This window comes from Dama dama, chromosome 6, assembly GCF_033118175.1.
Source record: "Dama dama isolate Ldn47 chromosome 6, ASM3311817v1, whole genome shotgun sequence".
NCBI lineage: Eukaryota > Metazoa > Chordata > Mammalia > Artiodactyla > Cervidae > Dama > Dama dama.
In genome coordinates this window covers 17,213,972-17,229,178 of record NC_083686.1, presented here as the reverse complement: position 1 = coordinate 17,229,178, position 15,207 = coordinate 17,213,972, and the positions used below count along the sequence as shown (strand labels likewise).

The 15,207-nt window shown below is 40.0% G+C and overlaps 1 protein-coding gene across 6 annotated transcripts in view; it reads right to left on the bottom strand.

Moving 5' to 3' along the window:
* Window positions 1-15,207, bottom strand: part of WDFY3 (WD repeat and FYVE domain containing 3) — a 249,052-nt gene that overhangs the window by 96,635 nt on the left and 137,210 nt on the right. For all 6 annotated transcript variants that reach the window (XM_061145614.1, XM_061145615.1, XM_061145616.1 and 3 more), the window contains 6 exons: window positions 13,144-13,325; window positions 9,040-9,271; window positions 7,397-7,557; window positions 5,064-5,175; window positions 1,916-2,106; window positions 571-723 (listed from right to left, as the gene is read on the bottom strand). In XM_061145614.1, coding sequence (XP_061001597.1) covers window positions 571-723; window positions 1,916-2,106; window positions 5,064-5,175; window positions 7,397-7,557; window positions 9,040-9,271; window positions 13,144-13,325 — 1,031 coding nt within the window. The remainder of the gene's footprint in view (window positions 1-570; window positions 724-1,915; window positions 2,107-5,063; window positions 5,176-7,396; window positions 7,558-9,039; window positions 9,272-13,143; window positions 13,326-15,207) is intronic.

Sequence of the window (15,207 nt, the reverse complement as noted above, 5' to 3'; positions counted from 1 at the left end):
GACACCATTCTGGGTTGTAGGGATACAAAGATGCAGACAGACATGATCTCTGCCCTTGTAAAGCCTCCAGTCTTGTGGGAGGAGATTTTATATAGTGATGTGAGTGCAAAATGCTGTGAACAAGAAATTAAAGACAGAAAGAATATGCGTGATTAACTGGTGCCTTGAGAGGACAGAGTAGAAGCTGTTATGGTAGGAAGTTAGTAGAAATAAAAATCTTGTTATTTTGCTGAAATGAATATTTCACTATACAGCTACTAGTAACCAAAATTTTTTTTGCTGAAAGTATGTTTGCCTCTTGTCATGCCAGTGGCAACAGCAAATTGACTATAGTTAGGTATATGCATTACACCATTTCACTGTTACACTACTGGTACCATGGATTATTGCTGGGGAAAAGGAACACGATCACTATTTTGTTTGTTTTACTAAGGACATTAACGTGAGCATCACAAAATTATAGAACAAAAACATGTCTTAGAAAACTCTTTCATAGTGAACTCTATAAATACACCAAATAAGGAATCGGTTCATTGATTATGTATTACCAGTTACTGTTTCTATACATACTTCAAAATCACAAAGGAGATCCTGGAAAGCTGTTGAATTTGGGATAATGGAGGTCTCGTGCCCACTGTCAACAGTTCCCACCAAGGAAAAAGTGAGATGGAGAATGTGGCTGTTAAGGAGGGGGCGTTTCTTCTTAAACAGCATTGCCAGCAACTGAAAGAAAATACCAGCGCCTGCTGATCAGTCACACACACACACATGAGAACCCTACGGAGAGTGACTCCTGAGACTTCCACACCGATTTCCAATCTTTCATCATGATAACATAGTATTGTGGGAAATCTGAACATCAGGGTAGTTCCATTATTCTCTTACTAAAATATCCACTTTTACAAAAACTCTACTCATACATAAATACTTTGAGTTGCTGTTGCCATCACATGTATATAATTTTCTACTTCTGTTCTCTATATGACATTTTGTCAAAAGGATTGGTTTCTTTTGCAACACTGTCTCCATAATTACAATTTTAAAAGGCTGAATGATACATGGAATGGTTATATTAGTCCTTCTCATATTATTGGAACATTGAGATTATTCCTATTTTTTCATGATAGACAATGCTGCAACTTTTATTTTGAGAGTTTTGCAAAATAAAACATCAAAATACTACAATTAAATCTACTGAAAACACTATAGTAAACATTATCTACTACCAATGAACCATCTGCTAAAGTTAGAGAAGGTATTTATACTTCATCTACCCTAGAGGAATTTAATCTTGACCCCAATACTTATTTCTCTTGTTACAAGTAACTTTCCGCCTAAACCTAGCAGAGACTGTAAATACATGAACAGGGCATATTTTTAGTCCCACATGTGTTTTCAGGACTAGCAACAACAAACTTAACATACAATGGCTCTCATATCCCCCAGCTAACTAACTAATAAGGGTGGGCGGGGCAGGGGGGGTTGGTAAAAGATGACATGGTGTGAAGGAGAAAGACAGGAAAACCAGGAGAAGCTGGAATTATGACTGATTTAGCCATCTCTAGAGCAGGTGATAATACAATCCTATTTCTTTTGCCCATGCTGTGAAGCAAAATAGGTTCCATGGAAGGAACCTATTCCCCATGCATGGGAAGCTCGAAACACCCACTGGATTAACCACTGGATCATCAGAGAAGTCCTGACCCTGTTCAATTCCTATTGTCATAGAGAAAAATAACTCCGAACTAACAACCCACATTATTATTTGAAATATGTTTTAATAAGAACTGCCAACTTTTAAAGTTTACTTGGATAATATAATTCTTCCAGAGTTTGAAAATATATGAATTAACAATGAAAATTATAAGATTGTTAATGCAAAGTAAAGTGAAGACCAAGCTTTATTCTTACATACCTGGTAGCCCCGGATTCTCTCCATTTCTTTGCTGGCTAGTGGGTTACTCTTGACCACACAAACCAGGGCCTTGACTGCTGCGTACAGCCCCTCCACATCAGAAGCCATGGCCACCAGGCCCAGGATGGCTGCGGCTCCACCAATGTACTGCAAAGTAGTGGCAACAGGCTTAGGAACAAACGTTCTTACTCCTGATTAAAAGACAGTGGAAAATAGTTAAAATAAATTCCCCATTGTAAACAAGAACTGAATACATCATCTTAAGAACTATTAATTAATTATGCATTATTTGTTTTTAGTCGCTAAGCTGCATCCAACTCTTTTGCGACCCCATGGACCATAGCCCGCAAGGCTGATCTGTTCATGGGATTTCCCAGGCAAGAATACTGGAGTGGGTTGCCATTTCTTCCTCCAGGGGATCTTCTTGACCCAGGGATCAAACCCGCATTTCCTGCGGCTCCTGCACTGGTAGGCCTGGGAAGACCACAGAAAGGTCAGACAAAGCACATTCCACATCATTGCTCAAAGCTTCTCTCAGTTATGTAACATGAGTAACAGTACATCAGTGACCCTGAAAAGCGTGGGAAACACAGTATTGGAACTAACTTGTAACAATTAAAAAAAATTCGTATCTACATTCTTAACCTTGTTTTTGTAAAGGCATTGTTTGAATGTCATCTGCCAAATGATCAAAATTTAGTTTCTTAAAAAAATGAAGCTAATATGCATTTTATATTTCTGTGTGTTTTGTGGCATTCACAATGCTTTTATATATTATCTATTATGGAGTTCAAAAACTACTGTCTAAGGTATTGGGCCAGTATTATGAGTTTATAGATAAGAAATACTGACATCCACAGAGTTCCAATGTCTGGCACAAATCCACAGTGACAGATGTTAGTTAGAACCTAAATCTTTGAACTCTCCACTCACTGCTCTTTCTACTATACCACAGATCAAGATGCAATAGTTTAGAACTGGACATGGAACAACAGACTGGTTCAAAATTGGGAAAGGAGTAGATCAAGGTTATATATTGTCACTCTGCTTATTCAACTTAATATGCAGAGTACATCATTTGACATGCTGGGCTGGCTGAAGCTCAAGCTGGAATCAAGATTGCAGGGAGAAATATCAATAACCTCAAATATGCATACGACACACAACCCTCATGGCAGAAAGTGTAGAGGAACTAAAGAGCCTCTTGATGAAGGTAAAAGAGGAGAGTGAAAAAGCTGGCTTAAAACTCAACATTCAAAACACTAAGATCATGGCAAACGGTGTTATCACTTTGTGGGAAATAGATGGGGAAAAAATGGAAACAGTGACAGATTTTATTTTCTTAGGCTCCAAAAAGGTGACTGCAGCCATGAATTTAAAAGCCGTTTGCTTCTTGGAAGAAAAGCCATGACAAACCTAGGCAGAGTATTAAAAAGCAGAGAAATCACTTTGACAACAAAGGTCCATATAGTCAAAGCTATGATTTTTCCAGTCATCATGTATGGATGTGAGAGTTGGACTATAAAGAAGGCTGAGCATCGAAGAACTGATGCTTTCCAACTGTGGAGCAAGAGAAGACTCTTGAGAGTCTCTTGGACTGCAAAGAGATCAAACCAGTCAATCCTAAAGAAAGTCAACCCTGAATATTCACTGGAAGGACTGATGCTGAAGCTGAAGCTCCAATACTTTGGCCATCTGATGCAAAGGGCTGACTCATTGGAAAAGACCCTGATGCTGGGAAAGATTGGGGGCAGGAGGAGAAGAGGATGACGGAGCATGAGATGGTTGGATGGCATCACCAACTCGATGGACATGAGTTTGAGCAAGCTCCGGGAGTTGGTGATGGACAGGGAGGCCTGGCGTGCTGCCATCCATGGGGTCACAGAGAGTCGGACATGACTGAGCGAATGAACAACAGTGCTGCCGTACTTTTGCAGAGAACACAGAGCAGAGCTCAGGAAATATCTCCTGAGGTGAAGAAAGAAAAGCTACCATAAAGGTGGTTTACTAGCGAACTTCCTTTACTAGCATAAAGGAAACTTTTAGTAGTACAATATGGTCAAAAAGAAAAAGTTCAAAGACGTGCCAAGGACTGATAAACGTAGGACACTGACTGGAATAACATTTTTTGTTAATTTTAAAAGGAATACACACTATATACTAGGCTTCCCTAGTGGCTCAGGCAGTAAAGAATCTGCCTGTAACGCAGGAAACCTGGGTTGGAAAGGTCCCTTGGAGAAGAAAATGCCAACCCACTCCAGTCTTCTTGCCTGGGAAATCCCATGGACAGAAGAGTCTGGTGGACTCGCTGAGAGCTGGACACGACTGAGACTAATACTTTCATCTTACATATTGATTTGCAGATTAGAATACATAATTGCAAGTTTTGGATTTTGGATGGCCTGATTTGGTTATGTTTCAAAATTCTATCTAATCAAAATGATCCACTATTTCTAAGCAGATATGAGGTCTGAGGCTCTGCAGCTCTGACTTTTAATTATACTTGGATCCACAGGGCTCCTACTCTGAAGTTCTTATTTCTAGCTCATTTCCAAAAACAGAAGCACCACACGTGTCTTCACTGTGGCACCAAATCATGTAGCAATCATCAGTGTTTCCAAGTCTTTATATCTATCCCTCAATGGAGTGTTAACATCACCTTGAAATTATATAGCAGCATACAGTCAGTGCTCATCAGCATTGACAAAAGACAGGGTTAAGTTAATGGAATTTTATAAATGGTTATAATTTTTAAAGTTCACTGGAGTTTGGGACTGACATTAGCCTTTGAATACTGTAGAACATGACAGGAGTTCTATACAGCAGTATAGAATATGAACTTAGGACACCACACTCAAATGAGAAAGTTAAAGGGAACTGAAGGCAAATAAAGAAGTCGGAGGGCTTCCCTAGCGGCTCAGTGGTAAAGAAGCCACTTACTAATGCGGAGACATGGTTTCAATCCTTGGGTTGGGAAGATCCCCTGGAGAAGGAAATGGTAACCCATTCCAATACTCTTGCCTTGGAAACCCCATGGACAGAGGAGTCTGGTGGGCTACCGAGCATGGGGTCACAAAGAGTTGGACGTGACTCAGTGACTAAACCATCACCACAAAGAAGCCTGAAAGGAAAAGGCAGCGTGACTCACCCAAGTATCCAATCAGACTAGCCCCAATTGTCCGTGCGGGCCCATTGAGGTGTCCTGCAGAGTTGTGGATCAGCTTCACAGGAGTGGCGTTCTCATGGGAGGAAATGCCTAACTGAAGAACAAACAGGAAAGGAAAAAATGTCATGAGAGAGGAATGGTCTCAACATACTGACTGGAAAAGAAAAAAGAACATGAATGGGGAACGTAACTTCGCTCTCTCAACTTCTCAGAAGGTTAAAAATCAGGAGCGTTCATTTTTTAAAAATGTGCAAATACTTGCAAAGGTGTGGAAACTCGGAGGAAGTAAGTGAAATATTAATACAATCCACTGTGAGAAAGGAGGTGAGGGGGTCTTGGGGAACAGCTCTGGGGTCCTTCTGAATGAAACTCGGTTGTGGTATAAAGGTTCTCAACACTCACTGCCTCCCAGTATCTCTGATCAGTGAGTATCATATAATGAATATACGGCACTGTCAGCATCCACCCTCACAGGGGCAAGGGGAAAGTTTACAAGTTGGAGAGCAAAGCAAAAAAAATCGCTTTACACCATATGCAAATAAATGTCACATAAATTGCTCAAAAGTTTATGGATAAAACATGGCCACACAAAAGAAATATATTTTGCACAGACATACACAATTTGCTTTTAAAGCAAAAAAATGTAATTCATATACTTAATTCTGTTGCTATCTGTAGAACTAAATTTATGTGGTTTATGTTTCTCAGAAGAGAGATATGTCTATTCACAGGCAAGCCTCTGGCTTAAGAGCTTGTCAATACTTACGATTCCCAAATCCTTTCCTTCCAGCCTCTTGATTTCCTTCCCCTCGACTTTGCCTCCCCTCAACAGCCAAAATACCTTCTCAAGCTCACTGATGATTCCACCTTCCTAAACCTGAAGGACAGTCCTCAGCCTTCACCCCTCCTGACTGCTCTGACACATCACAGTGAATCACTGCTTTCAACACCAGACTCGCCTCACTTTCCCCTTCCGTGCTGGCTCCTTGGTCTCCCCTGCTGGTTCTTCATCATCCCCCCAGGTCCGTGGCACTGGAAGGTGCCAGATCCTCGGTAAACCTTTTGTCTTCTCTACCTGATCTCCCCTCTGGTGACTGCACCTAGTCTCGTGGCTTTACCACCACCTGGCACAGCCCTCAGGGAAGGCAGTGGCTCCCCACTCCAGGACTCTTGCCTGGAAAATCTGGTGGGCTGCGGTCCACGGGGTCGCGAAGAGTCGGACACGACTGAATGACTTCACTTTCACTTTTCACTTTCATGCATTGGAGAAGGAAATGGCAACCCACTCCAGTGTTCTTGCCTGGAGGATCCCAGGGATGGGGTCGCACAGAGTCAGACACGACTCAAGTGACTCAGCAGCAGCAGCAGGAACAACCCTGGCATTCAAACCTCTCCCCTGAACCAACTCCTGTTTTCAGGGGCTTTGAAAAGCCTCTTAATGGAGACATCAAAATTTTCCAAAACATAATTCTCAATACCTCCTTCACCGCCCCCCAAACTACTCTTCCCATAGTTTTCTTCAGATCAGAACGCGGGACTCCATTTTCGCCTGGCCTATTACCCAGGCCTTCTCTCCTTTCCTTCTGGCCACACCTGCCTCTCTGGCACGCATGTGCTGTCCCCTCAGGGCTCCAGCACCAGTATTCCTGGAATGCACACTCCATTCCCCTCCCCCCATACACACACCATTCTTTGTTGCCTTCTCTCTCTCAAGGCTGCTCCAATTTCACCTTCTCAGGGAGGCCTCCTCTGACCCTCCCACTAAAACTATCAGCTTCTCTCTCTCCCCTTTCTGAACTATCAGCTTCTGTCTCTCCCCTTTCTGGCTTGGTTTTTCTACCTAGCACTCTTCATCTTCCAACATACTCTATGATCAGGTTATTTCTTTTGTTATTACTATCTGTCTCTTCCACCAGAATGTAAGAATGTTAATAAAGGCAGGGATTTACTTTTCGTCTACTGCGGTGTCCTGAACAAAATGGTGCCCGGCGTTTAGTAAGTTATCCAGAAAAAAATTAAAATAGCAGTTATGTTCCTTAGTTTCCCAAGGTTCAGTTTCTTAATTGCCAATGAAAATATAAGAATATAAACTGGCCACTTGGAAGGAAATTCTCACTCTTCCAAATTACACTAAATGGCTAAAAATGTTGTGGCTTAAATCCAAAGCAAAATAAACCAAAGTAATACATGAAAAATGCTGTTTTTAGCAACCACTCCTGCTTGGGGGGGTGGGGTGGGGAGGGTGCCAGAGAAAGCTCTGGAACACCTTTGCAGGGAGCATCAGCCGTGGTCCCCTGGGAAATCATTCTGCTTACCTGCTTAGCGATGGCTTTGCTGTCCAGCTTGTTGTACACCTTCCGGATTCTCGCCACTGTCAAGGCGGACACGGACAGCGCATAGAGGCCAAATGACACCTTTTCCTCTGGTACTAATGACACAGGAGACGGGACCACACCTTCGGATTTTGCATCTTTACCTTCAAAAGAAGAATAATCCTTTTCAAAATTATCAGCTTTTCTCTTGATCCTAAGACACCTTCTAAATTCTTATTATCATTTTTAAATGGGTAGCTCTGAAAATCTTTTATTGTGGAACAAGGAGCTAAAATTCAGAAACTGTTTTATTTAATTTCCAGCTCTTCATTTATTTCTTTATCAGAAAATAAGGAAAAACCATCCAGTCATAAAGCTTTGCATGGAGAAAGAAATGGCAACCCACTCCAGTATTCTTGCCTGGGGAATCCCATGGACAGAGGAGCCTGGCAGGCTAAAGTCCATGGAGTCTCAAGAGTTGCACATGACTTAGCGACTAAATAACTTAAAGCTCTGCATCCCAAGTTTTACTCTTAAAATATACTTACTATGTAGCATGATGTAAAGGAAGAAGAGTTCTAACTATTACTAAAGGAATTACAAAACACTTTCTCTTGGTTCCAAGGAACAAGGGAATGAGTGGAACATCTGTGAGCTTTGTAGCATTAGGTCTCCTCCCCAATGAGAGCTCTCAAATATGCCTCTCTTTACTCCTCTAGTAGACATAGCAGAGTAGTTCTGAAGAAGGTGACTTAAGTGTGAACCTCTGCTTTATCACTTAAAAGCTGTGTGACCTATACATCTCTGCACCTTAGTTTCCTCATCTGTACAATGTGGATGATAATAATAGCCCCTAAGTCCTGGTGTTTTGAGATGAATGGATACTTGTGAGGGGCCCAGATCAGCTATGTCCTTCATGAGTATCAATTTATTCAGCACATATTAAGTGCTCAGTCAGTGTTAGCTATTATTAGACACTATCTGAATCAAGAAACTAAGTGAAAGCAAAATTACATAGCCATAGTATTATTATCATTCATAGTATACTTGTCTCAAATCTACTTAGAACTTTGGTAGAATGAGAACAAGGGAAGGGAAGGTAACATTTGGAAAGAGTACTACCAAAGAACTGGAGCTTAATACCAGCTCTCTGATTCTAAATTCCTTTTGGAATAAAGGATAACAGGAGTGGACTGCAGGAATAAAGCAATGAGACAAACTGATGATAACTGGTCCAAGCTAAAGAACGTATGTGTGTGTTTGTCAGACTCTTCCTTCTTTCCTTTTCCCAAAGGACATACACTTTAAATGGCTTCATGTAATAGGAGAAATGACAGAGAGAAGAAGGTTAGGGTTAGACTGTTAAAAGTACACACCCACATCTTGGAGCCAAGAAGAGAAACTGGAAAACCAGTGATCAGACATGAAGACAAGAAACAAGAATGGATGGGATGATTAGTGGAGGAGAGCATTGTGAATAGCAGAGAGGGGTCAACTGTTTCATGCTGAAGAAACGCAGAGGAGACGGCCCTTTTATTAGATAAGCATAATGTATAATCTTATCTACACATATGCAATTATTCACACATTTATATCACAGGAGGTAACTCTTATACAATTTCAAGAACAAAACATATGTTACTCACATGGCATACATACGGCCTGAAAGCTTCCCACATAATTTGGTCCTAGTTCATAAATGGTAGTAACACTTGAAGGAGGTAATACTTCTTCTAGAAAATGTGTAGGTCCCAGGCGCCAAACCAATGAAGCAATTTGGCGCTGGGCGGGTGGAGTACCAATGTAGGCATAGACTGTGCTAACCACTGGTGGATTGGCAGAGCCTGAGCCCCCGGGAGTAATGTGAACATAATGAAGCTGTAAAGAAAAGGAAAGCAAATTTGTGAGATTCAACCCCAAACACTGTCACTAGGAAAATAACCATTTTTCAAATGCAGATTTTCATTACCCCAGGGCCATACAACTTTATAAATATACAAATGTTGTTGAGCCGGGAAAGATAAGAGTAGGCCAAGATTCTAGAAAGTGATGCGCAAGATGGAAATCTGTAACTGAACTCTGTAATGCAGATAAACCGCCTAATGCTCGAAAGGGTAACGGACAAATACAGGGGTACTACTACTCTCTGGTTTGCAAACGAAATTAATGGTGCTGTTATGGAATTTTCAGGTGGATATAAAAAGAACTTTCCAACTATGGTTAGGCAGGCAGTCTTGCAATTAATTATGACACTTGCAGTGTGAGTCTGTTGAATAAAACTGTATGAAGTGTTTTATGATGAATGAGTGAAGCGCTATACAAATATTAGAAAAATGAGTATTAAATAATTTATGTTGTTACTGACATTCAGTTGCCCCAACAGTTTGTGACACCAGGGACTGCAGCATGCCTCCACCATCTTCTAGAGTTTGCACAAACTCATGTCCATTGAGTTGGTGATGCCACCCAACCATCTCATTCTCTGCCACCACCTGATCCTTTCCCTACATCAGGGCCTTTTCCAATGAGCTGGCTCTTTGGAGCCAGGTGGCCAAAGTATTAGAGCCTCAGTTACAGTTATCACTACTTCCAATGAATATTCAGGACTGATTTCCTTTAGGAATGACTGGTTTGATCTCCTTGATGTCCAAGGGACTCTTAAGAGTCTTCTCCAGCACTACAACTCAAAATCATCAATTCTTCGGTGCTCAGCCTTTTTTATGATCCAATTTTTACATCTGTACATGACTAATGGAAAAACTATAGCTTTGATTATACGGACGTTTGTCAGCAAAGTGATGTCTCTGCTTTTTAATATGCTGTCTAGGTTTGTCATAGCTTTCCTTCCAAGGAGGAAGCGTCTTTTAATTTCATGGCTGTAGTCACTGTCTGTAGTGATTTTCGAGTCCAAGGAAATAAAATCCGTCACTGCTTCTACTTTTCCCTCTTCCAATTGCCACGAAGTGATGGGACCAGATGCCATGATCTTAGGTTTCTGAATGCTGGGTTTCAAGCCAGCTTTTTCAGTTTTCTCTTTTTCCTGCATGAAAAGGCTTTTGAGTTCTTTACTTTCTGCCATTAGAGTGGTATCATCAGCATATATAAGGTTGTTGATATTTATCCTGGCAATCTTGATTTCAGCTTGTGATTCATTCAGCTCGGCATTTCGCATGATGTACTCTGCATTTAAGTTAAATAAGCAAGGTGACAATATATAGCTTTGTTGTACTCCTTTCCCAATTTTGAACCAGTCTGTTGTTACTAGTTCCAGTTCTCACTGTTGCTTCTTAACCCACATACTGGTTTCTAAGGAGACAGGTGAGGTGGTCTCCTAGTCTGATCTCTTTAAGACTTTTCCTCAGTTTGTTGTGATCCATACAGTCAAAGCCTTTAGTGCAGTCAGATGTGAAGCAGAAGTAGATTTTTTTTGGAACTTTCCTTTTTCTATGATTCAGCAGATGTTGGCAATTTGATCTCTGGGTCCTCTGCCTTTCCAAAATCCAGCTTGTACATCTGGAAGTTCTTGGTTCACATACTGCTGCAACCTATCTTGAAGAATTTTGAGCACAGCATGTGAAATGAGCACAATTATACAGTAGTTTCAATTTTCTTTGGCATTGCCTTTCTTTGGGATTGGAATGAAAACTGACCTTTTCTAGTCCTATGGCCACTGTTGAGTTTTCCAAATTTGCTGACATGTTGAGTGCAACTAAAATGTTAAATGCTGTTAAAATACAGCATCATCTTCTATGATTTTAAATAGCTCAGTTGGAATTCCGTTACCTCCACTAGCTTTGTTCATAGTAATGCTTCCTAAGGCCAACTTAACTTTCATTCCAGGATGTCTGGCTGTAGGTGAGTGACTGCACCATCATGGTTATCTGGGTCATTAAGTCCTTTCTTGTATAGTTCGTCTGTGGACTCTTGCCACCTTTTTGTAATCTCTTCTGCTTGTGTTAGGTCCTTACCATTTCTGTCCTTATCAAGCCCATCCTTGCATTAAATATTCCCTTGATGTCTCTTTGCCATGACCCATCTGTCTTGGGTGGCCCTGCATGGCATGGCTCATAGCTCCATTGAGTTATGCAATCCCCTTCTCCATGACAAGGCTGTGATCCATGAAGGGGGTTATAATTTATACACACAGTTTAATCTCAGTGAAAAATATATTTTTAGATTTGAAATTATACTACTGTTTACTGACAAGATGCTTAAACTGTCATTCAATTATTATAGTAAACATATAATTATAGAGTGAAAGAGATCAGGAAATCAAGTAGCTTCTTATAGTACAGGCAGCTCTCATCTGTTGACAACTGTGTGCAACACTTCCATAGACTGTTTTGTCTTAACACTATCCCAGCTTCAGATCACTTCTATTATTCTGTGCTTATTAAAGAACAGCTGCCTGTGATGTTAAGAGTATGAGTATGAAGACCAACATTTGACCTAAAGGTTAGTTTCAGAGGACTGTGACTGCCCAAAGGCATTGTAATGATGAGGATGATGATGATATCAATATATCAGTAATAAATTTCCTACTTCACAATCCTAGAAATTAGACATTTTTATTTTCAATAATATTAATACTAAATATAATGAAGGAGCAACCTTCTAAAGAATCTACAAGCCCATTTCAAATGCAATCCTCTATACAAAGAAAACATATGACTATTCCCACAGAGTTTCTTTCATGGATTATCATGTTGAAACAATGTCACAGTAAAATATCATTAAGGAAGGAAATGTATTCAAAGGTGGCCCATTTCACTACTTTTTAAACTTCAATTCAGAAAAAGGCCTAATTCATCTTTGTTGCTTCCTTCAAGTGATAACTTTATAAAAATGGATACCATCTTTTCAAAGTTAAAGAACTTTAAGAGCTTGCTAAACACAGTTTGGTAGAAAAGTAACATGCAGAATTCATCCCGACTTAAAAAAGGACCTTTGGATTCTTTACTTGTTACATCAACTCTCTTGCCTCTCTTCTGAAAACTGTAGTACAGCTATCAAGAGTAATGTGTATGCATTCATTCATTCATTCAACAAACAATAAGGAAACACCCAATATTATTTTCAGGGACTAATCCTGTTGATCTGAAAACAAATATGAATAAAAACAATTCAAACTCTAAAGGAAAACAGAATGTACTGGACTGCACACAGTAGTAACAATGAAGTGACAAAATCGTGTGTTCATTGATTATTGAGGCATCTAGGGGCTTCCTTGTGGCTCAGCTGGTAAAGAACCCACTTGCCAATGCAGGAGATGAGGGTTTGATCCTCGGGTCAGGAAGATTCCCTGAAGAAGGAAATGGCTGCTGGCTCCAGTATTCTTGCCTGGGAAATCCCACAGAGAAGCCTGGCGGGCTACAGTCCAGAGGGTTGCAAAGAGTCAGACATGACTTAGTGGCTGAATAACAAGAACAACAAATCTGGTTTCCAGCCATCCAACTGGTTTCTCCATGGGGAAAAAGCACTTACCAATCCGGCGAGTGCTTGTTCTTCAGTGCTCAAGCACTGTGCTATTCACTAACATCTTCAGTACCTCGTAACACCTCCTTTATTTCTAATAAAGTGACATGAATTAGCCAGTCCTATGACTCTCACACACTGTTTTAAATGGGCACTGAAGGACAAATTAAAATTAAGCCAGTATTTAAAAAAAAAATACCCCTGCAAACACACACATAAATGCTTTGCACACACCACTGAACTGTCTTTTAAGGTGGGTTTCTGAGCACGCTCACCTTCACAGTGCTGACAAGCTGGCCGTCAATGTAGAGGGCTGCAGTGCTGTTCTTCAGCATCCCTTTGCTCATCACCAGAACCAGGTGATGCCACTGTCCCTCAACAATCAGTTCTCCACAGCGGAAGCGAGCACAGCATGGCAGAATCTCATAGAAAGAGGATTCTTCACTAAAATCATCAACTGGAGGAGGAGGGGGAAGAAATTGGAAACTCATCATCATCCTCATTCTAACAGTTATCACATTGAGACTTCCACTCCCTGCTGGACTAATATCTTGCTGTTGTGCAGTCGCTAAGTTGCATCCAACTCTTGCGACCCCATGGTCTGTTTCCTGCCAGGCTCCTCTGTCCATGGGATTTCCCTGGCAAGAACACTGCAGATGGTTGCATTTCCTTCTCCAGGGGCGTCTTCCTGACCCAGAGATTGAACCCATGTCTCCTGCGTCGGCAGGCGGATTCTTTACCACTGAGTCACCTGGGAAGCCCAGACTATGATGATGATGATGTAAATAAAAATACCTTATTCATTGAATAACTTAATCTGTAGTAAAAAGTAAAACCTGGGATACATTTTGCTCATTTCTGCTCAAGATACATAGTCATAATCAAATAAAGCTATGTAACTAAAGAAATGAAAAATTATTAGACTGTAAAATAAATTTATGATGGACAAAAAAAGAGATTAGTTGAATACTACCCATCATAGTCTGTTATAAAACATCTTTTAAAATCATAGTTTGACATTCATTGTATTATAGAATTGGTTAGAAAAATAAACAAGAAAATTAAACAGTTTATTTTTGCTTTATGCTCTGTTCAGTGATACAAGGTGGGCAACTATTTGTTCTTACTTTGTAGTTGTACAGCCTTGACCTTCAGCTGACAACTGTTGGTAACAAAGTGATTTGTGAAGTGGAAAAATTTTTCTTTTTTAATTTATTTTTTAATCAGAAAGATATTTTCTTTTGCTCTGGGGATTTGCTAACATTTGCCATCATTTCTTGACTCTAATCTGGCTTCCCTCTGCTATCGAGTATGTTGCCAAATCATGCCAGGATACAATGGGTTAAGTACTAACTTAATGCTAAAGTAGTTAAAATTAATTTATCTTTCACAAGAATTCAAAAGAAGATGGGACAGCAGCAGAAATCCAGATGTTAAAAACTCATTCCTCCCCACAACCCAAGAAAACTTTTAAAAAAGAGCTAATCTTAACCATTTACCTTAATGTAGACCCAGTGGTTTTCAGGACAAGCTCATATAATATACTGACAATTAGAAGTTTATATTATTTGAAGAAACAAGTACAAATAAAACATCATACTTTTGGAATCTTAAAATATTTTCATACACTGAAAAGCCAAGATTTTATTTTTAAATGATGATTCAGAGTATACATCTATTGATGAGGTCTAGTGTCATGGACTGAGGGATGCAAAAGAAAAGACAAAAGGTATGGGTGGAAATCAAGAACTCTTCCCTCTCCCTTCCCTGGTTAATAGACTGAATCCTCTTGAGAGTTGCAGAAGACGAAAAATTTTTCTGAGAGCTTCACATTCTGACTCAGGCTTAAACTAAGATACACCCAGCATTCAGTGGTGTTTCGGGATATTTAGTGAGCCAACTGGTTCTGACAACTTTAAGTTACCTAGGCATCTTAATAAACTATAGCTGTTCAGAGGATAGATGCTTATAAATGTAATATCGTTATGTTACTAATGTATATGTTACTACAATTTCCAATGATATATGAACTACTGTGGTCTTATAAATTATATTCAGTGAATGACATAGTTAGAAAACATTTTTTATTGAAATATCCCCAGACCCAATCCAAACTTATCTACTAAATTCTATCCGCTTTCTAAATTCTCCATTATTATTCACTTAACTCATTATTCCCTTTTCAATTTTTAGGTGGTAGGGTCCAGATTACAAAAGTAGAAGTATCATGAGTGGGAACTTAAGACTTCTGGTAGGGTAAACAGACAAAAACAAAATAAAAATGAAAATCTATGAAGTCCAGGTTAAGTGGTAAAGAATATTAAACAAAGGTTATGACA